At 43.1% G+C, this 25871-nt stretch overlaps 2 protein-coding genes across 3 annotated transcripts in view; one reads left to right on the top strand and one right to left on the bottom strand.

Moving 5' to 3' along the window:
* Positions 1-1108: 1108 nt before the first annotated feature.
* mthfd1b (methylenetetrahydrofolate dehydrogenase (NADP+ dependent) 1b) lies at positions 1109-25871 on the bottom strand. Of its 2 annotated transcripts, none has more exons than XM_064325711.1 (28): positions 25853-25871; positions 19090-19174; positions 18217-18276; positions 18012-18065; positions 16706-16842; positions 15840-15940; positions 15365-15501; positions 14960-15071; positions 14693-14820; positions 13728-13825; positions 13342-13515; positions 12983-13119; positions 12788-12834; positions 12156-12263; positions 11882-11956; positions 11146-11248; positions 10408-10484; positions 9990-10130; positions 9554-9622; positions 8749-8860; positions 8391-8530; positions 7785-7826; positions 5896-5996; positions 5341-5518; positions 4462-4569; positions 3801-3953; positions 2573-2684; positions 1109-2223 (listed from the first exon to the last, which is right to left on the bottom strand). In XM_064325711.1, exons 2-27 carry the CDS (start codon positions 19135-19137, stop codon positions 2595-2597), a joined length of 2730 nt encoding a protein of 909 aa, XP_064181781.1. In that variant the 5' UTR covers positions 19138-19174; positions 25853-25871; the 3' UTR covers positions 1109-2223; positions 2573-2594. The 2 variants fall into 2 exon arrangements, with proteins under 2 accessions (XP_064181781.1, XP_064181771.1); XM_064325701.1 differs by lacking the exon at positions 25853-25871 and adding an exon at positions 21914-22179.
* Positions 25320-25871, top strand: part of aspg (asparaginase homolog (S. cerevisiae)) — a 28782-nt gene continuing 28230 nt past the window's right edge. Inside the window, exon 1 of the mRNA XM_064325751.1 lies at positions 25320-25396. Coding sequence (XP_064181821.1) covers positions 25382-25396 — 15 coding nt within the window. The 5' untranslated portion in view covers positions 25320-25381. The remainder of the gene's footprint in view (positions 25397-25871) is intronic.

The following is a 25871-nucleotide window of genomic DNA, read 5'->3' as shown; positions in this document are numbered from 1 at the left end:
TGGTCCTGCTCAGCAGTTCTTCTCGATGAACGCTCACATATTGTTAATGGAGAGAAACAGTCAACAGTCGCCCTTTTCAGTGAACGAAGTGACGTCGGTTTGGGAGCGGAGGCAGTTATGAACGAGTGCAATTTTGTCAGCAACCCATTAGGTGAACAAAAAAATGTCCGTCTGACATACACCACGGCTTTGAATGGTGAAGCGCACATTAGCGCCGTTACGTGTAATTTTTATAAATGATTCGCAGGTGAAAACTGCCATGCAGCTGTGGTCTTTGCATATAATTGGTGAGCGGAGGTAAGGGGAAGAGAGATTGGTCAGGTGGTTGACATCACGCAGGCATTAATAAGTGTAATATGCTAGAGCACATTGGCTGTCACGCAAGCGTTAAATGGTCTGATTGGAAGCCTAGCGCACATCCACGCGCTGAGCTTAAAAAATACACAAAGAACAGACAGACATCAACAGAATGCTGGATTCCAAAGACAAGACTTCAGAACGGTTGCAAGTGTGCGATATGAAAGGCCTACAGACAATGCAGACTCGAGGCAAACATTCGACATGATTAATTTTAGGATCTGGACTTCTCTGGAACCAAATATCAACTCCTGTTAAAAATGAAAGAAATCATCTTCCGAATTACTAGAAAGCAAGTTTATTTCCTAAATCCACTGGTTGACAAAGCTCTCCAGATGGTTCCATTGTACAGGATGTTCATTTGTAGCTTTAGTCAGTTAATTACAAAGCATAAATGTATTACCACTTTCAGTTTTGAAATGGAGCAGCACCTGTAGCTTGATCCCTTCTCTAAAAAAGCATTTGCCTGCATAAATATTTAATGGTTTAAAAAAATCATTATGGCCTAGTTATCTGGTTTGAGGACGTCACGTTAAATGCTTTGTGACAAGAAATCTCAGAGGGCTGGCTCAGATGTACCATAAAACCTTCTCCCATCACACCAAGCTCTAATGTCGATGGCAGTGGCAGCGATGGCCTTAAGAGTTCTATAACCGATCAAGCTGCTGCTCCACCATCCAGCTTGTCTTTAAAATCAACTCAAATCCAAACACAGCACCTTGCTCTAGTACAGGATTAAAAAGGAAAAAGGTTAATTTATCGGTCTTTAATTCTGAATTATCCCCAAGCCATTCATTAGACTACTGAAACAATACAAATAACGCACATACAGTCCAAAGCAATGCCAAAGCGTACAGTGGGCGGTGGTGAAGTACAATGGTTAGGGAACTGAGCTTGCAACTCAAAGGTTGAGGGTTTAATTTCCAGCTGAGGCTCTGCCGTTGTACCCTTGAGCAAGTACTTGAACTGAACTGCTTCAGTAAAAATATACAGCTGTATACATGAACTGCACATAAAAAAGGTAATCTGTAAATTGCTCAGGATAAGAGCATATGGATGCCAAAACATATTTCACTGATTATTACTCAAAGCAATGGTTCAACTCCCTTTCATACTGCATATGTGGCTCTTCGCATAAATCTCGAAGGAACGGTTCCTCAAGACACCATATGCTCCAGTTTCTCAAAGCACATATTCCCACTGTGGGAAACGTTTGTTTTTTTATTATGGCTAACAAAGACATTAGCAGCAATGGAATGTTTCATTACCCTCTGACAAATGCAAATGAATACCTCGTCTGCACATTCTACCAGGAAGTCTTAATTTAAACCGTGAAAGGGAACAATGTCACTATCACTATGGTCTGGAGATAAATGCCATTAGAAAAGTTTAATTTTGGCTGCCGTTATTATTGTGATATGGGCCATTGCAAATACTTTGCAAAACTAAGACAGACGGGCATGAGTTCAAGGCAGATAATGTGGAGCAACCCAAAAGGTCGCTACAATTATCTTTCAGAGACAGACAATAAAACAACCCTCAGTGGACGTGGTGCCACCACTGATGAAGACATTAACTTTCATGATAGGATCATGCATTCTTCACACATCACTCTCTAAACTGAAAGGCTAAACAGAATTGAAGTTTCCTCCGACGGTGTTTTGTAGGATCAATTTTAATAGTCAGTTTACTGTAGAAAAGAGGCAATCACATGTTCAAATTCCATCAGTTATCCACTGGAAAAATCGAATCACAATATTGGTAGGAGACATGGAAGGTGTCCCAGTTGTAAAGTGAAAATTATTCCATCACATTTCACTAGAATTTCTTGGAGGCTGTTGATCTCCTCCATGCAGCATACAGGTCCTGAACAAGATGAAAGACAAAGGAGATAGGGAATGAGGGAGGGAGGAATGGAGAAAGAGGTCAGGCAAGCCGGTCCTATGCAATAAAGTACTTTGTACATTGCAATACTAGCTTCCTCATTAGTATCAAATTAAAAAGCTACACCTCCTGTGCATATGGAGAAAAAAATAAAGTGCAAAAACCAAAACAATTTTCATAGTGATAATAAGTGTGCTTAGAAGTATGAAACTCAAATTACGGAGTAACTGAATATGGAACAAACATTGGGATGTCACTTTGATTTTAACATGAACCTCTGCCTGCAAAATTACAGTCCGCACTTTCCTACAAAACGTGTCGGCTTCCTTACCTGAACACCAAGAGCAATCCTCTTAGAAGAGGCCGTTCACCTGCTCGGTCTCTGGGTCCAGGTCAATGTCGTAGAAGCAGGGCCTTGTGGGTAGGCCAGGCATCGTGCTCATCTGCACCGCACAGAAAACCAAACATGTTTCAAACCGGCTAAATCCGCCAGGTTTTGTGAAAGATGTGCATGTGTGTGCTGTGCCACACGGAAGGAATTATAAAGTAGCCTTGGAGTGGTTTCTCCGATTCATTCGTGTCTCCCATCACGGTTCAGCTCACTGTGAGACACCTGTTCTCCTTCCTGCTCAATTCTGCATCACCACGTCCGCCTCGACTAAATCAACACGTCTTAATAACTCAATGTTATTTTTAACAATTTATCTGACATAAGCTAATCTGTAGAGGGCCTGAGGCACATCAAATCCTGCAAGTTTCTACTGTTCAGGGATTTAAGGTGGTTTCACTAAATACACTCTTGGACTTAGGAATTGAAATTCTGCTATTACTGGCCATTTTTGGATTGTGGATCCTTTTTTTAAGACCGTCATAGAAAAATGGTAACACCCTTGTGACCTGTTAATACAAAGGAGTGAATACATAACTACATCATCTTTTGCCTTTTAAATATAATTCTCAAGGGATCTTAATACTTCACTTCAGCTGTGTCAAATTCCAGTCCTAGAAGGTTGCAGTGTCTTTAAGTATTTGTGGTTTCCTTTGAATAAGCAGCCAGTTAAGGCCTTGAGAACAAAGTATTAGACAAAAACACTGCAGGACTGGAGTTGGACACCCCTGCTTTATTTAGTTTTGACATTATGAAGTTACTTATGTAGAAATAGAAAAAAAAATCCCATTTAAATACATTCTGATTTGACTTTGCAACACAGCAAATAAGAAATAATCAATGGGGGGTGAAAACTCTAAAGGCAGGCTGTGTTGCCGATTCGGAGAATTTCTTAAATTGCAAAGTGTCATTTTCTCAAAACATAATTACACAGCATGTGCAGCATGCACAACAGTTATAACTATAAGTACGAAGGATGATAGTCTACACAACAGCTATTATTCCTATTTCCCACTTATGTAGTGCTGCCTTATTGGAAAAGAATGTGCATATACCACAACAAGATAAAAGCGTAAACACATTTCTCTAAGGGGGATGCTTTTCACTGTAATGGTGCGTCAGCAGCCAGTGACTTCCTGAATTGTTGGGAAGTAGAAGGTGCAGTGCTCACCGTGCCAACCAGCGGGTAGAGGAATCCAGCGCCCACACTGGCACGGATGTCCCGGATGGGGAGAACGAACCCCGTGGGCACCCCTTTCTTCTCCGGGTCATGGGACAGGGACAGATGAGTCTTGGCCATGCAGATGGGCAAATTCCCAAAGCCCTAAAAACAAGAGAATTGAGCCAATTACGGTTATTTCAAGAATCCAAGAATGAAATATGATAGTGACTAAAGACAATCAATTCAGATCTTTCATTTGCCACATCTAATGGCATCTGTATTTTTCCTGATCAATATAAAATCCACAGTTCTACAGTACGGGTTGGCATTTGATGGTCTGCTTTTTCCATTTAACAGGATATGCAACCTGCAGACATACACACAGTCAAATAGACAGACACACAAATACCTTGGTACATACAAACTACCCACCCCTCCCCCTGCCCATGTTGCTCTCTCACTAGTCTCTCTTTGACAGACTTCTCATAAATGTAATGTAACCTCCATTGCATTCTCAATTGAAGAGTTGCCCATCAGACTATAAACATGCCAGGATTTCTGTAAAGACGCTCCTCGGGTGGATATGATATGCATACATCTCCTGCGGTACTTCCAGTTAACGGGACCAGCGCATTGCCCCCAGAAGCCAAATGATAATTTGCTCTCTCACCTGTTTGGTGTAGAGTTCCACCTTGTTTTTGGCTTCAGGTAGGAGTTCTACATCATCAGCACCGTAGATCTTCTGAGCTATGATCCTTATCTTCTCAACAATGGGTAGCTTTACGACACACACACACACACACACACACACAATATGTGTATTATTTATCTTTTTGAAGAAGCCTTACACAAGGAAATGCAAATAGTCAATGCCGTACATAAGAATAACCATTTATACAACTGGATGTTCCCTGTAACAATTCAGGTTAAGAAAACACACTATTCAATGGTGCACAGGGCTGAAGTCTGACACACAGGGGTATCAAATCTGGTTCCCAAACAACCACACCTGCCCTGCAATGTGAAAAAATCTATTCAATTCAGGTTTCCAGGGGCCACCACCGTTTGTCGTATTCTGTTGCTGTGTTTCAGGCTCAGTCCCGGCCGAATCCCTCGTTCCCCACTGACAGCATTAACTCTGGCACATGCCTGACAGGTGTGGTGCTCTGCGGAAATGTGCTATTTCAAACGGCTAACTCTGGGGGTCTGTGCCGGAATCGTTCTGCCTTTGAGGTAAAATGCTACATGACTGGCAACAAATAATGCCACAGGGCTCGAATTAACATGGGCATAGTGCGTGTTGCTTTGTTAATGCTGTTTTACATTCAAAGCACAGGGGGAATTTGTGCTTTAAAGTGCACATGCTGAGATACTATAATAAAAAAAAAAGAGCGGCAGTCTTATTATAAATGTGCAAAAATGATTGGTTTTACTTGAATGTGAGAAAGTGGTTGGGGATAATCAGATGCTTTGCATATCTGAAATAAATGCACAGCACAGGCATTGTGTTTGAAATGAACAAAGCAGTGTAAGGCATGCCAGCCCTTACCTCCACATCGTAGAGGAACCTGAAATCACTGGGGGCGTTGGCTGCCTTCTGCACGGCCTGCCCTAGGGCCACTGCACCAGCGCCCCCTTCAGCCCAGTGAGAGCAGCGCACTGCATCGAAGGCTCCCGCAGACTTGGCTAAGCGGCAGACTAGATCCAACTCCGCATCCGTGTCTGTTCTGAAGCCACATCAGGCACGGACAAAAAAAAAAAAAAAGCTCTGGGTCAATTTGACATGCCCAATATATGCAATAGATCAAGGGACTTCAAATACAGGGAAACTGCCGTTGTTCTATAGGAAACTGGGACCAAAAGCAAACAAAACACTGTATTCTAGTTCAACGCAATTAAAACCTTTGCCTTCTAGCCTGTGAAGCTCAAACTAAAATGCACCCTTGACCGACTGTGTAACTAGTTTAAAGCTGACCTAATGAAGACTGAGGATACCCACAATGTAATACATCGAGACACTAAAAGAAGAAAAATGGAACAAACAAAGGGTTCGGATGGTTAGCAGGCAGGACGGTGGGTCCATGTCAGGTTTATGGTTACTCACTTGAAGGCGTTCACTGCCACCACTACGGGAACCCCAAAGGCCTTGGCATTCTCCACCTGCTTCTTCAGGTTACTGCAGCCTTTCTCCAGCAGTTCGAGGTTCTACAGGAGTGACGATACCGTTACCATGACAGCATTTCACAGTGGACCACCCTTAACCCCTCCCACTCTCAAATTATTCGGTGAATAATATACCTTCAAACAGGCAGACTGGAGCCATTATGCCAATGAATGTATTTCACAGAGCTGTACTTGTGCAACAAGCGATCAATATTGGTGCTCTAGAGGCAGGATATTGCTTAACCACATTAGTGACATAGGTCTGGAGTTGGCCAATGGTATTCAGGGAGAATTTACAAAGGCAGAGTGTTCATATTATTCTGTGGAGAACCAAGTCTATTTAATGGACAAGCATTTACCAATTCTCTCATTTTGCAATAAAGGTTTTGTAATTGTAATTTATATGCGTACAGATACAGCCGTAGAAATGTTCCATTTTGAAGCAGAATGTTTTGAACATTTTCTCAATACTGCTGATGCTATCTACAACACTAGCTAACACAAGGAGCTTATTCTGACTGTTTATACCAATGCGTGAGGACTCACAACACTGAGTGAGCATGCAAAGATAATGTCACTAATAATGCGTTTATAAGAGCATAATGATGCTTACTGAGAAGCTCTCTCATTGGTTCAAAAGATCAAAGCAAATAACTGAGTTGTTTTCTGAGCAAACTCAGGAAACAAAAATATCAGACAGAACAAGAGGATATTGAGGAAAATGTAGAAAGTAGAAAGGAAAGCTGGAGGCTGATTTTTTTTTTACAAAAACGGTAACACTGTTTGCCAATTAACTTTGGAATCTGGTAAGATTTAAGATGTAACCAGGGGACACTACAGAAACAATGTTGTATTGCATTGCAAATAATGTTGCAACAAAATGATACTGCAAATGTCAAAGTACACAGATAAGTTAGCTGGATTTGCCAGTTTGGCTCACCAGCTGTGTCTTCTCTCACCAGACCTAGACAATTAAAGACTTCAAATGGCCTTTAGACACAGAGGTGGTGAGATCTTACTAATTTCTCAAAGTACTGGTTCTTAAACCCAAATTAGAAATACTTTCTAGTATCGAGACTCAAATGGTAAATTTAGTAACTTTCAGGGACCCGTCAAATACAAATACTAGCATAGCCTGCTGGACTACAGAGTCATTCTGGACTCATCTCATGCACTCCAGCGACACATTTTTGGGTCCCGACCCATAGTTTAAGAAACACGGTCTTAAAGACCCTCAAAAAGCAAAGCAGTTTAAATGTTTATCATACCAGAGTGGCCATATAGGTAGGAAGCATACACAATACTCTTCTAACCATACAATAAGGGCTGTGAAGAGAGTGTCAACATTTCTACTTGTAAATGGGGCCAGATGACGTTAAACATTTTCTGTTGGTCCCATCTTTCTGAGGAGATACTGAAAACTGCAAACAACGAAAGTCCAATGGCAAAGATTCTTGAACTTTGGCAGCAATAATATTGTACAACCTACAGTAATATTATCAATGTAGATTCCTTGTCTCTCAGTATCAATCTAAAAAGCCAAACAGACTCATTTTTCAGCACGTATGTAAACCCTATCAATATATGGCAGATGATCAGGCACTGCATCAGTCTAAGCGCTTGATGGGCTTCGAGTCCATCAAGCAATTCAAGACCAAGTCCATAGTTTGAGGGCAAAGTGAGTACCTGGTAAAGTGGATGCTACTGACACTGAACAGCTATAAAACATGTCTACTGAGATAGCACTTCTTCAGGATGAACTATTTTACTGGGCAACACAAGATTTTCAACAAGACAGGCCCTTGTCCTTGGGCACGGAGGGCAAATTACCTCCTCTGTGTACTCCTTAGGTAGTGGCAGCCCCGCAGTGACCTGCAATGAAACAGCAGACACCACTGGTAAGTAACAGACACCGGCTGCATCGAAATTAGCAAAGCGGCAGAAGAATCGTCACACCCTCACTGAACCCAATAAGCCCTCATTTTCTCAGAGCCAAACGCACAATTCTCAGAAGGAACACATAACATGGATACACACTGCAGGGCAGAAAATTAATGAGGTGTTTCTGAACAACTTCCACAAAGTAGTATTACCAAGGAGATTAGCATATTCTAAGGACTGCATTTGTATTCAAGTAGACACAAAGTAGAAGATGTATAAAGACACTGAATGAAACAAAAAAAAGGATCTTCTGTTTGTATGAACTAGAAGTTATTCCAGGTTGTGTACATTTGCTACCTTTAAATGCGAAGTCTTAAGTCTAAACAAAATCTACAATTCCAAATGTTTTACAATAATAAATATAATGAATGCACATCTTGGATTATGTGCCACGTAATAAAATAGTGTTGTGGGCTAGTTTAGTATTCATATAGACATCACAGACGCTTTGTAGGGCCAAAGTCCTCTGAGGACCTTTCCCTTGTGATCACTGACCGTGGGTCCGCCTCCGTGCATCTTCAGGGCCCGGACCGTGGCCACCAGCACCACCACATGCGGCCGCAGGCCCGAGTACCGGCACTTGATGTTGAAGAACTTCTCCATGCCGATGTCCGCGCCGAAGCCAGCCTCGGTCACTGTGAGACAGGAGCAATCAGCAGGGAAACACCCGGAAAGGGAACGTGTACCTGGGCTCAGGGCACTGCTCGGGGGCTAATGGGAATACTACAGCACTTCAGTGTGCAATTACGAATGTCATACTCGTGCATTTACCCCAGCAGGTAAATTAATACTACTTACGTGTCACTCGAATGAAGTAAAACAGGCGGCAGGATGAACAATCGGACTGACTCACCAACAAATCCTTCAGGGCCCACCAGCTTCAAGGCGATTTTATCGGCCAGGATTGAGGAGTTGCCGTGAGCGATGTTGGCAAACGGACCTGCGTGGACGAACACGGGCGTTCCCTGGAGAGAGGAGAGCCCTCGGAGGTTAAGCAGCAGACAGACGTCTCACATTGCACAAACACAGCCGCATATCAACAGGCCCCATTCTTTCCCATTTCATACAAACCCCACCGGTGAATCCCACAACAGACTGACTGTGATTTTTACACCTTGAAACAACGGTTAATTAGCAGACCTGTTACAATATCCAACATGAAGCTTCATTTAACATGGCCATTAGCAACCTCTCCTGTTTACAACATAGGTACTGTAATACCAAACCACAAATGTGAAGAACATAAAAACATAGAAAACACAATGAAGAGAACAGGCCATTAAGCACATCCATGCTGGTCCTACAGAATAAGGAGAGGATGAATAGAGGAACCACACAGGGAAGACCATCTTTGTGATAAAGGCACATTGTGTAAAAGCCTACCAACAGTTATGAGTGAGTTTGTGGGTGGATTTCTTTGTATGAAAATACTGCAGAGCAACCCAAACAGCCTTAAAGAAATCTAAAATAATTGGCAAGTGTGATCTATGTGACACAATAGCAATCACTATCCCCTGACACCTTCACTCCCATGCTCCTTTGCACCTGGTTACACCCTCAGGTAGAGTGCCAGCCTCTGAAGACAGTCCCTGACAGCGAGCAGGCAGGGCATGTGAAGCTGGACATTGTTGGACACCATTGCTGCCTGTTCTACCCACCTCCAGAGTCTGCATCAGGTTAGGCTTGATGGCGTCCTTCATCAGCACCGTCAGTGCCCCGCACACACCCTGTAGGGGGCAGAGGATTGGTGCCTTTGAAGCACAAAGGACAGGCCGACACCCCCCAGCCTCCACGCCATCCAAAATGTAATCACACAATCCTCAACATCAGCATCGGAATGCAACACGGCCTTGACATTCCAATGCCTCCCCTATATTTATTGCTGCTCTTTACAAGCTGTTCTGACTTGCAAAATGTTTCAACAATGTTGCACTCACTTACAATACAGCAAGTAGCAAAGTTATCTAAACAACTAAGAACTAAGACAGACTGTTCCGGTTAGCATACAGTATCATATACTGCCAGAGCACACAGCTGGCTAGGGGCGAGGCACAGGCTAACGCTGGACTGCACAGAGAGCACGTGGCCACTCACCAGGTCCCCAGTGGTGACAGGTTCCCCGCTCCGGCTGCTGCCCACCACCATCTTGGCCAGCCGCTGCCGCATGTCCTCCAGGCCGCTGGTCAGGGCCAGCACGGCCATTATCTCGCTTGCCACCGAGATGTCGAACTGCGTCTGGGGGGAGCACAGTGCACAATTTGACCCAAGTCACAGCTGCCACTCATGTTGCTGGCTTAGAGTTAAACCATACAGCATCAAAGGCACTGCTACATTTCTTCACTGTCAGTGAGAAATTGGCTGCACAATAACGTCTATCGTTTCATGATTCTGAAGGTGACACGTAATGTAGGCCACTGTAACTGGATTGTTTGATTTTTCTTATCAGTATTGCGTATTATCTAACACTGCCTGTAGTGTGCCAAAGTTCATGTTTCCGAGCTCATTTAACTACCGTCCTTGTGAATCCCTTTTCTGTAGCAGACTGGCCGACTGTGATCTTCCTGAGGAACCGGTCATTGGTGTCCATTACTGCAATAAAAGCACAACTGTATAACCATAAACCACTGGCAGAAGTGTCTAGACTAGTTATTGCTGTGTTTACAGGCGCTATTAGCATTGGACTGCCAAGACTTTAATAGTATATCATGCTGCAGTTAGCATAAGGACACTACGTCCACTGACCAGCCTAAACTGAGGACAATACAAAAGTATACAGGACTGATAGATAAATTAGTGAAGATGGCATAGATTTAGCTCTTTTGATTCTGCACTTGTCTCCCACTTTGCTCCAAATCCACTCGATACCAAAGTCCTGGAGTGAAGAGTCCCAGCCTATCCCTGCACTAAGGCTACTGTAGAATGTTCTTCTAGTGGCGTCGTTAGCCACAAGAGCCTCAAGATCTTCAGCAGTCTCAAATCCTTGAATAACCCTAATTTAAAGTCTTAATAAACATCCCAGCTGGCCATCCCAAGATCTTTTTCTGGCTTCTGGCTTTAGATTTTCTCCAGAAAATATCAATTTTCATGTACTATGTGACAACTTATTAGTAAATGGAATTATACAAATATAAAGAATGATTTTCTGATTGATCTCATATTTAATCAACCTGTTTTATGGTGTGTACACATACATGCACGCGCACGCACATGCACACACGCACATGCACGCACGCACGCTTTGGTCCGGTACCTCTCTGCCAGGTGATGGTGTCTGGGTCGATGTCCAGCCGGACAAAGCGAGTTATCTCCTCCTCTGTCAGGGTAGAGGGGTCAGATTTCTCAATGCCCAGCCTCTGCACAGAGAACAAAGGAAAACAGATCAGCAAGGTCTGCACTCAGCGCTAGCCAATGAAACGTCTTATCTCTTCATGCATTTGGAGTGTCACCAGTCTCTACAGACTCTGGAGATTGGTTTTGCAAAACTCTGATTAATGACTGGCTAGTACTGGGGCCAGATGAAGAGAAGATAAGAGATCACAGACGTTAAGGCATGTACATATTGCTCGACAGATCCTGTATTAAAAAAATGAGGTGTACAAACACTTATTAATGAAGCTCTTAGTACTAATCAATATTATAATTAAAAACAGGAGCTTATACCAAAAAGGTTTCTCAAACTTTGGCCCAGATGTTAACTGTGGCAAAGCTGCAACACTGCGTGGCCCAAATCACCTTGTGTAAAAGAATCTGCAGATTATGCAAAAATACGTATTGAGTAATTAAAATTTAGAGTGCGATAGAATATCTTTATGATTTACAATCTTGATAGGAGTTTTAATGGGAAATTTTTTTGTGTGTGCCAATTTTTTTGTTTGTTGTTCCCCCTGTTACCACCCAACAGTTAAGACATGCTGATCATATTGTTCAAAGGGTTGAAAACCACTGAAAGCGAGGGACTAAAAAAGAAATGAAAGAAGTGTGTTCACCTTCAGTCTGTCGAGCTGGATGGGTGAGAATTTCCTCTGTCCAGCGTTCAGAGGGACCAGCCGGTTGAACAGAGCCTGAGAGAGAGAGTGACAAGCAGCGAACAGGCTGGATTACTACCTCATGCCCGCTGATGTCAATGCATGCTGGAGCCACTGTACATTGAATAAAAATAAAGAAAACACCAAATAACTAGCAGTAACACAGTATGAACGGGTCAGCGTCTCCAGTCACAAGGGCACGATGACAAAGCAGAACGGCGAATCTGGTCCTCACCTTGTCGGACTGCGTGGACTCATGGAACATGCGGGCGTCGATGGCGGCAGCCACCAGGTTGTTAGCGGCAGTGATGGCGTGGATGTCGCCGGTGAGGTGGAGGTTGAACTAGAGTCGACAAGAGGGGGGACGATTTGGAACTGGCGCCATCTTACTGCATTGCAGCAAACATTTTGTTTCACCAGTGTATTCAAAATGCTTAGTCATAATGATACGCAGTAGGACAACAGACACGCAGTAGGAAGAAATACAATGCAAACTGCAAATTCACAAACGACTGCCACCAAAACATGAATGTTTTCTTTAAATAAATTTCATTACTTTTATTATCTTTTTACTTGAACATAACAAATCAAATTTCCAGTCGAGGTGACCTTTTTCAACAAGAACAAAATGGGAATTTTTGTTGCTTCACAATAAAAGATAATAGAGAACGATCATATCTGATGGAGCTATTTATTCACTCTTACATGCAATTTGTTAAAAAACTAGATATTAGCTGAAGCAGTGGCCCATGTGGTAATTCATCTGCCTCTGGGTGCACAGCTCAGGTCTTTAACTACCACAATACACTGCCACCCTTCATGAACCCCTTCAGAGCCTATGTATGTATCACAAGGTCAATCCAATACCTCTTCCATAGGGATGACTTGGGAATATCCACCTCCAGCAGCGCCACCTGTGGAAAATCTCCAAGTTCATTATCACTGAAAAAATTTACCGTAAAACGTATGCATTTCCTGAAAGTATCAAGGTACAAATCAACTGCCATCCTTCATTTATTAGACTGAGAAAAAGATTGTGTATTATTGACCAATAACAATGACCTTTGATCCCGAAGGTGGGGCCCTGGGAGGGCTGGCGGACGCAGGCGAAGACGTTGAGTTTTAGATGTGCCCCCAGCGCCTGCACTAGCCCCACTGTGGTGGTGCTCTTCCCCTCCCCCAGAGGGGTGGGCGTGATGCTGGAGGGAGACAAAGGACATTGATTGGTCAAGAAGAGATTACAGCAGCAGTGCCAAAGCAGCGTTAGAACTGTCATGTGAAACCATAGCGACTCACTACTCTCCTCTCTGCTGCTCTGAATCAAAGGTTCTATGCGATGAAGGAAGTCATGCGCTGTTCCCCTAATCGCAGCATGAATGGAGTTAATGAGTGAGTGAGAGAAAGAAAGAGAGGGGTCTCACCCTGTGACGACCACATATTTCCCATCAGGCTGCGCCTGCAGGCGCTTGATGGTCTGCAGCTGGACCTTGGCCTTGGTTTTCCCATACAGCTCCACCTCGTCGGAGAGCAGACCGATCTCCCTGGCCAGGCGGTCGACGGGCTTGGGTGCGCAGGAGCGGGAGATCACAATGTCGCTGTGAGTGGCGGGGGTCACGCCATGATTTATTAACGAGCAGAAACAAGAGCGGCAAATGTCACCAAGCTCCTGAGGACGGCACTTTCCCATTCCTCAGAAAAAACACGAGCACAGCCGAACCTTCCTGTCCAATCGACAGCGTACATTATTTATCATCAGCCGCGGGGAATGTTACCGGCTGAATAGAAATGCCCTCTGCGTGAGACCCACCTTGGCACAGGTTTCTGCAGGTTCAGCTTGGTATAGGACATGCTCCACTTTCCCGGCTGGTGCTTTTGAAGGAAGCGCTTGGCACTCTGCACCGTATTCTGAGAAAACAATCACACTTGGAATAAAGAACCACGGTTGAACGACAAGCAATTACGGTTTAATTTCTGCAGACTGTGTGACCATGCCGTGCTGAATGCGGAGAACTGCTGCATTTAAACAAGAGAAAAAGAAAGTTCCCGTTTTATCATTTGGTTTTCCATATAGTACAGCCATCTTTGCCAAGTAGAAAACACTAGTACCGTCAGATCTTTTTTGGAATTTGGAAAGTCAATTCATATTTATAGACCCATCCCATTGCCACAAAGTCCTGTGAATTCACACTAGCATGTGCTCCCCTTAAAAATGCATGGAGCCAGCGTGTGCTTCTCCTGGCTCTGCATTCCACCAGCTGAGCGGAGCAGCCGTCGTGCTGGATGACCAGGGCACTTATGCAGCCGCTGAAGAGAAGCTGCTGGCTCAGGTTCTCTTGCGCAGTGATGCAGGGAATACCCAGCCAACCGTAGCCCTCCCTGTCTGCATAACTCTGCAAGACTTCCAGCCACAGTTGACCCTGGCACATCAGGGAGACTCATCACTGACTAGACTCATCACTGTCCCAGTAACTAGGGCTTTAGCAGGACAAGCATGCAAGAAAATCCTTGCCTGCTATCGTTTTTTTATAATGAACAGCAAAAGTTTCATATTCAAATGGTCTGCAAAAATCATAATCCTAAACTAAAGAAAAGGGGGCACTGGAGTTTCAAACAAAACTGTCAAAGCACTTATTCTGATTGGAAATCTTCATGACTAATTAATGGCACAACTCCTCTCTGAATGGATCTTTAATATGACCCCAGATGTGATCGGCTAACCCTTTGTGATTGGCTGGTGCCTAACCACTCCCCCGAATGCGAGTGGCTGCATACCTGCATGAGCATGGCGACAGTCATTGGGCCCACGCCCCCTGGGACGGGGGTGATGAACCCCGCCCGCTCTTTGGCAGAGGAGTAGTGCACGTCGCCCACCACGCGCTTCCCGCTCTGCTTGGTGCTGTCTGGGAGACACAGAGACAGAGCACAGCACTCTCAGACCAAGCCTCAGCTCTGATCCAATGGACACGCTACAGATGAACGACCTCACAATCTAAATAACCAACTGTAATGCTTGACCCAGAATTTTCAGAGGGCGCCTACCTGGGATGTGGTTGATGCCGCAGTCGATGACCACCGCTCCCTTCTTTATCCACTCTCCCTTCACCATTTCCGGCTTCCCAGCCCCAACGACCAAGATGTCTGCCCTGCCCACCTGGGGAGGAGGAGGAGGCAGCACTGTTCAACCGCAGACCACACTGGGGAAGTGAAGAACTTTCAGGGGGGACAGGAGTTAAGTACCAAACCAAACAACATCAGGCCAAATTACATCCTCACAGGCTAGCTCAGCTATCGCCAGAACCAGAACTGAGCGCTTGCTATTTCTATAGTTAAAGGCGTTTTGGTGCCTCTTCGTGGGAAGATGTTTGTGTGGGAGGCTCTTTGTGTCACTTGCTGGTTCTATGGTGTCTCTTTGTGCAAGTTGCAGGCCGGGAGCGAGTCTCTTACTTCGGCAGCGAGGTCGGCGGTTCTGGAGTGGCAGGTGGTCACGGTGGCATGGCTCCACAGGAGGAGGTCGTGCATGGGCGCGCCCACGATCTTGCTGCGCCCGATCACCACGGCGTTCTTCCCCGCCACGGACACGCCTACGCAGACCACACGGACAACGAATGACTCAAATTCCCCAGCGCTGAGATCTTTGACCACTTCCCTTCTGCCTGCCTTTCGCGGATGCCTCAGTCTAAGCTTCGTGCTTTCACTGCGTGTGCTGAGTTTCATTTCATTACTTAACATTATTCATGTATCAGAACACGCACACCACACATTGCCCTCCAGCAGACGCACGACGATAAGAAAGTGACCTTGTGCTGCAATGGCTGAGAAAGCCAAAAAACAGACACAGGCACTGATCCCAGACGCAGCGCAGACACCGATGCCAGCGCATTGCCTTCCCCGTAATTAATGGATTTCATGCGGCGCCCACCTGTCTGTCTGATGAGCTCCATGCAGCCGTTGGGAGTGCAAGGGATGAAGCAGTCGCCCATGTCCCCGCGAGAGAGCTTCCCCGCGTTTATACTGGTCAGACTGGGAACGCGCACACACACAACGCACGCACAAACACACAAACAATAACACACACAGAAAAAATAAAAACATCATATGACCTCAATATGGCTGATTGGCTGCTGTTCATCTAATAGCACCCATCTCCCAAAGACTCCAAAACTCTGCTGGCTATTTATTCCTTTCACTCTGCAGGTCACTAGCTGGGCTGCGCAGTCAATGCATGCGCAGCCGATGCAGACGGTCTGCAGGCACCCAAATGGGAAGTTGCACTTGCTCAATGAGACGACGACAGCGGCTGAGGCCCACCCCCGAGTGACACTACAGCCAATCATGCGCAGACCAACAGAGCTACTGGCCAGCCAGGACTGGCACAGTCAGCTTCGATACCAGACTTTAGGGTGCGCCACTACATTGAAAGTCAGTGCTGCTCTCCAGTATTGCTTAATAAAATCTGTCCTTGTGCCCAATCCGTAATACAACATATGCTCTACTGGAAAGGCATATGCTAAATAATGATTTCCTGGGCATAAAACAGATGCAAGGCCCCAGAGTGCCTGCAAACAGTGGTGTTTGACCTATTGAGCTTACCATCCAAAGAGCACAGCTTTGGCCATCTGGTCAGAGCCTCCATAAGTAAACTGAGCTCAGCTTATGAGAGCCAGTAGGATATTACACGCAATAAGGCCTGGCAGAGAAGCCTCTGCTTTCTCTGTTAGCATTCACTGGAGAGGCTGTTTTCAAAATCACATTTTCATAGCATTGTTTTGGGGAACAGGGTCTCACCCGTCAACATCCTTCTCTGGTGCCACAGCGTTGGTGACCTTCTCGGTGTCAATGCTGTGGATGGAGTCCAGGGGCAGCTGGACTATCAGGCCATGGAAAGCTGTGTTCTCGTTGACCTCCGTGATACTGCGCAGGACCTGAGGGAGGAAGAGAGTGAGAGGGGGAGACCACAGAGTGGAACAGGCACATAATATCTTCAGCACACTAGAGAATACCAAGCCCCAACTGATCCACCAGTAGAACCATGCACCCTCTTGGTTACTGTTGCTATGCTGGACAAGTTTTTTTTACATAAACAACGTGAGCAGATGGCAGGAGGCAGCTTTTGCTGTGTTTCCCTGCTTTTTTGAAAATTTCAATTTTGAGTGATTTACAACATGCTCTCCTAAGCTCCACAAAACACAAACAGGGGATATAATGCAGCTACAATACAATCAATACAATTCACCTAACAGTTCATTTGCAACTGTTCATAGCTAGCTAAGAGACCACCTAGCCATCAGAAGCAGCATCATGACAGGTTTAGGGTACAATGCACTATATGTCACACAGTAGTAAATCTAGTTAACATGTGTAGGAGTCTAGGTAACTAGCTATAAAAGGAAGACAAGCTGCTTAAGCAATGGCATTATTAACTGATATTTTAATTAGCCTATATAAATGATGTAATCAGGATTACAACATATAACTATGATAGGCTACTATTCTACTACTCATTACTGTGTAAAAACAAGGAAATTCCCATTCATCATTTTGGAATACATACAGAGACTGAAATGGCACATCCATTTACCCTTTTATTATTAAATTATTTTTGGACCTTTATTTAACCAGGATGTTCAATTGAGAATAAATTCTCATTAATAATGACAACCTGAATGACTATGAGGATAGGATGACTATGCGCCTGGGTGGGAGAGGGTGGGGGGGGTCCTGGATCAAAACCAGTTGAAAACCCCCATCCAAGGCAAACTGCTCAAGTAAATATCTGAATGTACGGTCAACATACTTGCGGGGGAGGCTGGGTGCACAGTGCAGTATAATGATTAGGAAACTGGGCTTATGCTCCGGTGCTCCTGTTTACTATTCAGCTACTGAATCGCCTCAGTACAGATATCCAGCAGTATAAATGGATGGGGGAAAAAGTCATCTGAGCAAGTTTCTCCGGATAGGAGTGTCTGCTAAATGCCATAATGAAATATGTAAAACTGGAAGCCATTTAGCTGCTTTCTCTAAACAAATAAGTCAATGCACATTAAAAATTTGAAAGAATTTCAGCAGAATGGCACCCGTAGATGGTACTCACATCGTCCTCTGTTGCAGTCTTTGGCAGCCTCAAATGTCGGGCATTGATCCCAATCTTGAAGAACAAGGACAGTGTTAAGTTACGTGCAACGGACAATTCCTCTAGATGTAATACAGCCAGAGTGTTAACACTGTGACACCATTAAAAGCGCAACCCCCTGAAGAGACCAATTTCATCAACCGTGTGTCTGTTTCCCCCTCTTCACCTCAGCTGCAGCTTTCAGCTTCATGCTGATGTAGAGGTTGGAGTCATCTCGGTCCCCCACCTGGAAAGCAGAACGTGACACTCTTTAATGATATGACTCAAGAGGCATACAGCCCCTGAATAAACCGTGGACCCACACAAATTTGACCTAGAAGCAGCGCCCGTTTCTACTTAAATATAACAACTGCAACGGAATTCTGACTTAACTTCAATCCAATATCACGTATTTCTGAGCTTAGCCCCAGTTTCCCCCATTCAGAACTCCCGCATTATGAATTAACATGTGACCGAATCCCAGTTCCATTAAAAACAACCCCCTTTCGCAGTCGATATGTTTCCAGGCAATATACTTCAGTACAATTCATGTTAACCTGATTCAAAAGAAGGCTCATTTAAAAAAAAAAGATATTTCAAACTGCCTTCTGTGTAAATTGCATAATGAATAGCAATTTTTTACATTCTTCTGACTCATTTATACTAATAAATTACCTAACTACAGAACTATAGAAACCGCAGCTGTTAAAATGAATTGATATTGAATTCACTCGTGCTTCCATTGTTACCACATAACACTAACAATGAATCAGTCTATTTATTCGACTGCCTTGGTACAGCAACTCTGAATTAGAGTTTGTCTAGCTGTTAAAATGCAGAAATATCAGGCATTAAGGGGCTCAAGGATGGAGTGTTTTCCAAAGCAGCACCAGACAACAAACCTTAAACTAGTGGGGGAAGGTCACTAATATTAAATGAAGCTTGACCTGACATCAGCCTGAGGAAGCAAGTAAGGAAAAAAGAAAGGAAGAGTGAGGGGTAGTCAAGAGCACAGTATCAAAGAGATTAGGTGTGTAATTGGAAAGAACCTCTCACAAACCTGTAATACCACAAGGCCCGGGCGAAAATCTGGCAACTGGCTCTTCATCTGCTCCACATCCTTCTTTAGTTGCTCTCTCACCAGCCTGGTAACGACAGGACACCCCAGTCAGTCCAGCAGGCCCAGAGAAGCCATCGCCCAAGGGACATAACCTTTATGACCGTCTTGTACGGAGACATCTGGGTTCCTCCGAGCACTGCAGCCAATGCCCTCATATCCTGCATCCCTGCATTTGTCTAAATATCATAGTGCTGCCAGAATGGACAGTTCTCTGTAGTGTGGAGGGGATAACACAAAGCAACACACAGCATAGCAAGGGAATGGGCACCTCAGATGATCATGCCATGTCTGTATGTGTTAAGTGTCAGCAGGCTGAGGACTCCAGTGTCACCACTCCGAGCAGGGCCGCCTCATGCTTGCCCACGGCATGCCTGTGGCGTAGTGTCAAGGCTATGGGAGCAGATCCTGCAGCTAAGGAGTCAGACAGAGCTGTGGCAGACAACGGTTAAACAGCAACCAAGGAATAGGGCTGACTATGGGCAAGGCCCAAGAGGGCCAATCAAAACACAGGCAAGGCCCAAGTGGGCCAATCAAAATGCATGACTGATGGGAGTGAAGGATCTTTTTTTGGACACACGAGGACACAATCCAGTGAGCTGGTTTGGTGCGAGGCCAGAGCGCTTTGCCGCCTGCTGCAGAAGAACCACCCTTTCATGTCTCCTCGGCTGTGCTGATGACAGCTTTTAAAAGTCAGATCACATCTCGCTTACTTTGCTCACAACGTTTCACATCAATGGGGACAAAGAAAATCTCTCCTGGTGGTGACAACTCATTAGCACAGAATTGACAGTGTGTGGCATACATGCTTAATATATAGGACAGAAAAATAATGGCTTCACCAGCAGTGACTTCAACATTAAGGTTTGAAGGACTGTTAAGTACAATGACAAACAAGCTTCATGGAGAGGGAATCATTTATTTCTATCCTTTTCATTCCTTTTAAATGCGGTAACAATAATTTTAAATGCGGTGACAGTCTGGTATTCACAATAATGGGTAAATGGCAGCAACAGATGATAGGATCTACTTTGTCACAGAAAAAAAAAATCAAAGGAACATGCATTTCATAATCTAACGGGACCTTTGTGCACTGTACAACTTAGCGTCTAGAACAAGGATCCCAATCACAACCCAAAACAGACATAATTACATTATATTTTGCAATGGAAAGCTTAGGTTGTGTATTCATTCATTATAGACAAACAGAATAGACTAGAGCATCTGGCGTTCCACACAGATGGCACTGGTAAACAGCCTGCACTTCACCAGGATTTACAATATTCCCTTTATCCAGTCAGTACTGCTCTGATCTGATAAAGGAGAGAAGAGCAACCTTTGTGCTCTGATCAAGACCACAGTGTCACAAATAAGACACAGGCCAGGCAACAATTTGGCTTACTTGTAAATCTGTCACATGACTGCTTAAAGATAACGGACATACCCACAATGATAAGTGACCTGAAAACAGTGCCAAACAAGAACAAAAACATCTGTAAAGTACGTTGGCAGACACACAACCACATATATGCAATACATACATGCAGTGAACTCAGACCCCATTGCCTCCACGATTCATGAATTGCCTCAGTCAATGTGATTTGGGACGGGAAATTAAAAGGCTCACTGTGAATGGAGGAGAATGGGTTTGAAAGACCACCCTTTGTTAGATCAGTAACTAATTGCTGGTGGCAAGGACAAAATGAAAAGCACACTGCTTAGTCATGTGACACGTATCAGTTTTTCACAAAAAGGACAGGACATGAATACAGCCTACTAAATGAATCGGATTGCAAGGAAGGCCTGCGACGTCGAAGGTATTCCACAGATTTAACTTAATGTTATTTCACTTTGAAGAGAAGTGAAAGTTATTTGATGGCAAGTGTTGAAATAAACGTACTGAGCCGAATAGAAATTCTCCAGCTTCATTTTCTTACTATTGTACGAGAACAGTTATCGTGTTCCAGCGTCATTTACAAAAGGTCGCTGTCCATAAGATGCAATGACCAATAGTCAATTCATTTGCTAACTAGCCAACAGCCTCTCGTTTCACATGTGCAATAAATCCCACTAGAGCGTTAAAGGCAGCTATTGCCAGCAAACTAACGCTAAGATGCACAGACTGTGGCTATCCCCGAGCAATGCAGACTGTGGCTCACCCTGTGCAATCCACAGCAATGGGCTTAGTAGCATGCATAATTACGATAGCTAGCTCCGTTCATCTGGCCGTGACTTCTGAGGTAGCCACTGCTAATCGAAAAACAACTGGCGAACTAGCCGGCTGTAACTACATCCACAAAATATACAAATAATAACCCGTAGCAGTATCGTTGCACGTAACCACTTAACTGCAGATAGCCAACGTTAGCGAAACGAAACTCAGTCGCAACCTATTTTTTACAGTCTCCGGTCGCAAGTTCGAAGTTCAACAGCACATGGCTGCTATAGTTTGAAAGTCACAACAGTGACTTCTAACTGCAATTCAGAGAGTCACTGGTTACATGTTATGCTATAACCAGCTTTACAACTGTATAATATCCATATTATTATTAATAATAATCAATTGCTTCTAATCCCAAGTACAATGTTGCTAACGTTAGCGAGCCACTTTCAGCACGTGGAACTCCAACCGCAATATTTGACGTCGGCTACATGGTCTCTTGGTTTCTCGCAAGCTAAAACACAGCTAGTTGGTTAGCTAACGTTAAAATCTACGCGATCGTCAAAATGAGCAGCAACTACACATAAAAAAATAACGTGAACTCACGCAGAAACTTCCTTTCCGCTGATGATTTGCGCAGACATTGTTGCAGTTCAGAGTAAGCCGCTCTTACAAAATTTGCTTCTGTGTGGATTCACTTCAAGATTTATTTTGCTAAATCAAGTTCTCTTGACTGTTGTGCCACCTACCACATGGCATTTCAATGCTAAATGCTTATGTACATTCAGATCTTGTCTAATCGCGGTTGCACGGTACGGAGGTGGAGCGTCCTGAACTAGCCAACACAGTATTTGCGAACTTACGAACTCTTCCCGTCTAGCAATTTACGACAACCAATCCAAATGTGGCGGTAAAACGGCTGACACGCGAATGTTACAAAGTGCAAACTGGTTTATCGATTGCAAAGTCTGAACAGAAGTGTGTTGCTTTCTGTTAAACTTGGTTATTAAATGTAAATGTCTACTATACACCAGTGTAGCTGGCAGTATAGCTTTGCAGAATGTTACCAGGTACATGGCTAGACCCTTAAACCAAAACTGTCGGCACGTATTCTATCTAGCCTATGGTCTAATGTTATAGTTCTGCAAGAAAAGCAGCGCATTTGACGGATAAATCTTTGCTATTTGTATTTATTTAGTAATTGTTTTGTTGTAATGTAGGTTCTAACAGAAGTAATGTAAAATGAACGCCAGAGAAATACTATTTTGAATTAGCTAATTTCTGTTCATTTGATTGAAGTAGACACATCTACTGGTCTTATACTCAGTTTGATCATAGTACTTGTCAATTTATCTTCAGGCATAGTTTTGGAATTTTATATTCAGCCCGGTCTAATCTTCATGTCACCTGTTGGTCGCTCCTGGTCTACACTGCCCCCAAACCTGCCAGACCCCTCTGGTCTTCTCACATTCATCATATGGCATATGCATTGTAACCCCCCAAGGATATTCATGTTATTGGTCACAAATCAGCACAGTAATGGTTTGATTGAAAAGCCCTGAATCTAGGGCAGTGTTTCCTAACCTTTTTCTCTCCGCGGCACACTTCCCAAATTTACAGAATCTCATGGCACACCACTCTCAAAAGCATAAAAAATAAACACCCTGCACCCCTCTCCACATTGATGTGACGTGCCAACAGTAGGCCTAAATGTTCTTTTGGGGTTTTAATTAAGCGATATGCATTTTAATGACATTTATTTTGGCTTTTGTTAATGGGATTTGTTCAAGTTTTTTTTTAAATTCATTTGAACATTAAACATTTTTTAAAGGATTTTTCACACGGCACACCTGACCTTGCCTGACGGCACGCCAGAGTGCCACGGCACACTGGTTGGGAAACGATGATCTAGGGCATGAGCTGGCTGTTTCTTTAAGAAAAGTCTACTGAGAACTTCAGTTTCCTTTATTTTCACAGTAACTTTTTATGTGCAGGTTTTTATGTTAAAGAATTATAAGATCAGCCACATGTAAGACAGCTGTGTTTATGGTGACAATATTTTTGATAATAAATATTTGTGGCACATTTGCTAATGGTACAGATACATTACACCACTGTATGGTTTGTGCTTCACTCCAGGCTGCACCATTGTCAGCTGTGACCCACTAATTTTGTGTCTTGATAATTTGTGCCATCTACTGGCAGTGAAGTGTGAATGCAAGTAAATGGTAAGCCTTTAACGATTCAGCCTTGCAAAGCAAATTTGTCCAAAATATAAAACCTTTGGTTAGTTTCACTCAAATAAATTTGATTCCTGTTTTTATAATTCACATTCTTGAAATGTTGGGCTTGACAGTTTTAAAGACCCTTGGAATTGAAAGTCTGGCCCAGCTATGTTTAACACTTTAATATTGTACTGGGGAAACAGCAAAGTAATAATGTATATCGTATTGTCTTCACCACATAGGACCTACACGATATTGCCAGAATATTGAAATCCCTGGCTAGGCAAGGCATAAACACTGAAACCATCTTATAATAATCTGAATCAATCCAGTAATGATTTGATGGAAAAGCTCTGAATCTAGAGCACGAACCCATCCTTGTATACAGTAGTAGGATGCAGTGCAGGATTTCTATCTGAAATAGCACATGAGCTGGTATCAGGGAATGAGAATGCAGATGCAGTTGTGAAAGTTTCTTTGTCTGTGGAGCAGTCTTCAATAAACACTAAGTTTGAAATACAAAGACAGTGTCAGAATCAGCGAGACGAGGGATTGGATTGGAGATGTATATGCAACTTTGAGAGGTTGATCAAACCTCCACTTGGGGAATGCACAGAGGGTGATTCTTAATATTTTCATACTTGGAGTTTGTGGACTGAACTCAAGAATTTAGGATGCTGATGAAACAATTTAATGGTGGAGATTTGCAGTGGTGAAAAATTCATTTCTAACCAGTCATGTAACTTTTAATGACATGAGAGGATAATGGAGATCTGTATGCATATATTCAATTAATTTCAATGTTTAATGCATCTGTCTTACATAGTACACACACATGCACACTGAATGTGTCATGCATGATAAGACTTTTCTGTCCCTATGTCTAGTGATATATCCTGGAATTATTTAATTGTAATACAAAGCATCCACGTCTATTTGGCTTCTTGGCCCAAAGATCCGCTTTCTCCATAGGCCATAAATGAGAAATCGCAAGCCTCTGAATTAATCTTCAGACCATGTCGAACATCAGAAGAACACATTATTTGGGTGAACAAAACAAGACGACAAACATTTTTCATACAACAAAGAAGGGCAAGTATTGGCACTGTCCCAAACAACAACAATTTTGGGCTTCCTCATTATAATAAATGGTGGTACACATATTTTCTATATTTAAACTATTATATTGACATCAACTTTGGAACAATGACAAGATCACATTTCTTCCACATTATATATCCACTTAGATGTGTATTCTGTCCTGTTTCCTCATTTGTCACCATAGCTCATTATGTGATTAGCACTCATTGTGTGAGTATTCTTAGATAATAAAATGCATTTCAATTCAAAAGGGCAACCCAGCTCGGGCCCCTTTTATTCATTATAAATGGACCGCACAATAATCAGTCAATATTATTATCACTTAAACTATTCCAAGAATTGTATCTAATGTAACAAACAAAACTTAAAATGTGTTGTACTTTGTTATACAAGCCACATTGGATTAAAAAAAATATTAATGTAATGCTATGTAGCCTATATGCATTTTACGATTGTGGTATGCATGTATTGGTAGGCAATACAAACTATTTTTAGATGTGTCCTGTAGGCAGTTTAAGTGTTAAGGTACACATTGTATTCACAGAGCAAGTATCATAACACAGTTTACAAAACATCAATCAATGTAGTGCATTTAGCCACACATTAAACAGGCAACGTACACCACAAAATACACTCTCTTTGACAACCCGCAGGGGGCAACAGTAGGAGTTCATTCATCAATGTTTTTCTTGTTTAGAACATTTGTGTCACAGTTATCTATGATCTGATCAGCTTGGTCAAAACTGTTATGGCAGCCTATAGGGTAAGCGATGTTAAGCATGTGGTAATTATGTTTTTGTCATACTAATACTTTTATCATACTAACAAGTATAATACTACCTATGTACAGTGTTTTAAAATACTGATAAAGAAAAATAATGACAATTTTATTTAAGCTGTTATTTAACAGACTTTGACATGCACAATCTCCTGTGAGATGTTGCCAAATTAGAGGTAGTAAAGGATTAATTTTACAATATTGGGAATAGCTACATGCATTTGAAGTTAAAACATCAACAACAAAAAAAGTTTTACTAACGTGTCTGTTTAAGGGTTAAATTCAGTAACAAGACACCATTTTCCATTCAATTTGACAGTAGGCTCCTTTATATGCAAAGTTAAGAGTACTGCCAATTTACTGTAAGCTATATTTTAATATTTTGTAATAGTATGCTATGTAATACCACGCATTACAGTATAAAGCTAGAAGGCGAGTTACCTTGTCCTTGACCAAGTAC

Source organism: Anguilla rostrata, chromosome 1, assembly GCF_018555375.3.
Source record: "Anguilla rostrata isolate EN2019 chromosome 1, ASM1855537v3, whole genome shotgun sequence".
Classification (NCBI taxonomy): domain Eukaryota; kingdom Metazoa; phylum Chordata; class Actinopteri; order Anguilliformes; family Anguillidae; genus Anguilla; species Anguilla rostrata.
The sequence above is the reverse complement of the archived record's forward strand: the minus strand, read 5'-3'. Positions and strand labels throughout refer to the sequence as shown.

What these genes read in the sequence shown, in the direction of transcription:
- mthfd1b (XM_064325701.1), bottom strand. Translation starts at nt 21,951, where the DNA reads ATGTCTGCGCAAATCATCAGCGGAAAGGAAGTTTCTGC. An exon ending in CCAGAGAAGGATGTTGACGG is followed by an intron (nt 15,941 to 16,705) that starts GTGAGACCCTGT and finishes GCGCGTTCCCAG; the next exon opens with TCTGACCAGTATAAACGCGG. An exon ending in CGGCATCAACCACATCCCAG is followed by an intron (nt 14,821 to 14,959) that starts GTAGGCGCCCTC and finishes TGTGTCTCCCAG; the next exon opens with ACAGCACCAAGCAGAGCGGG.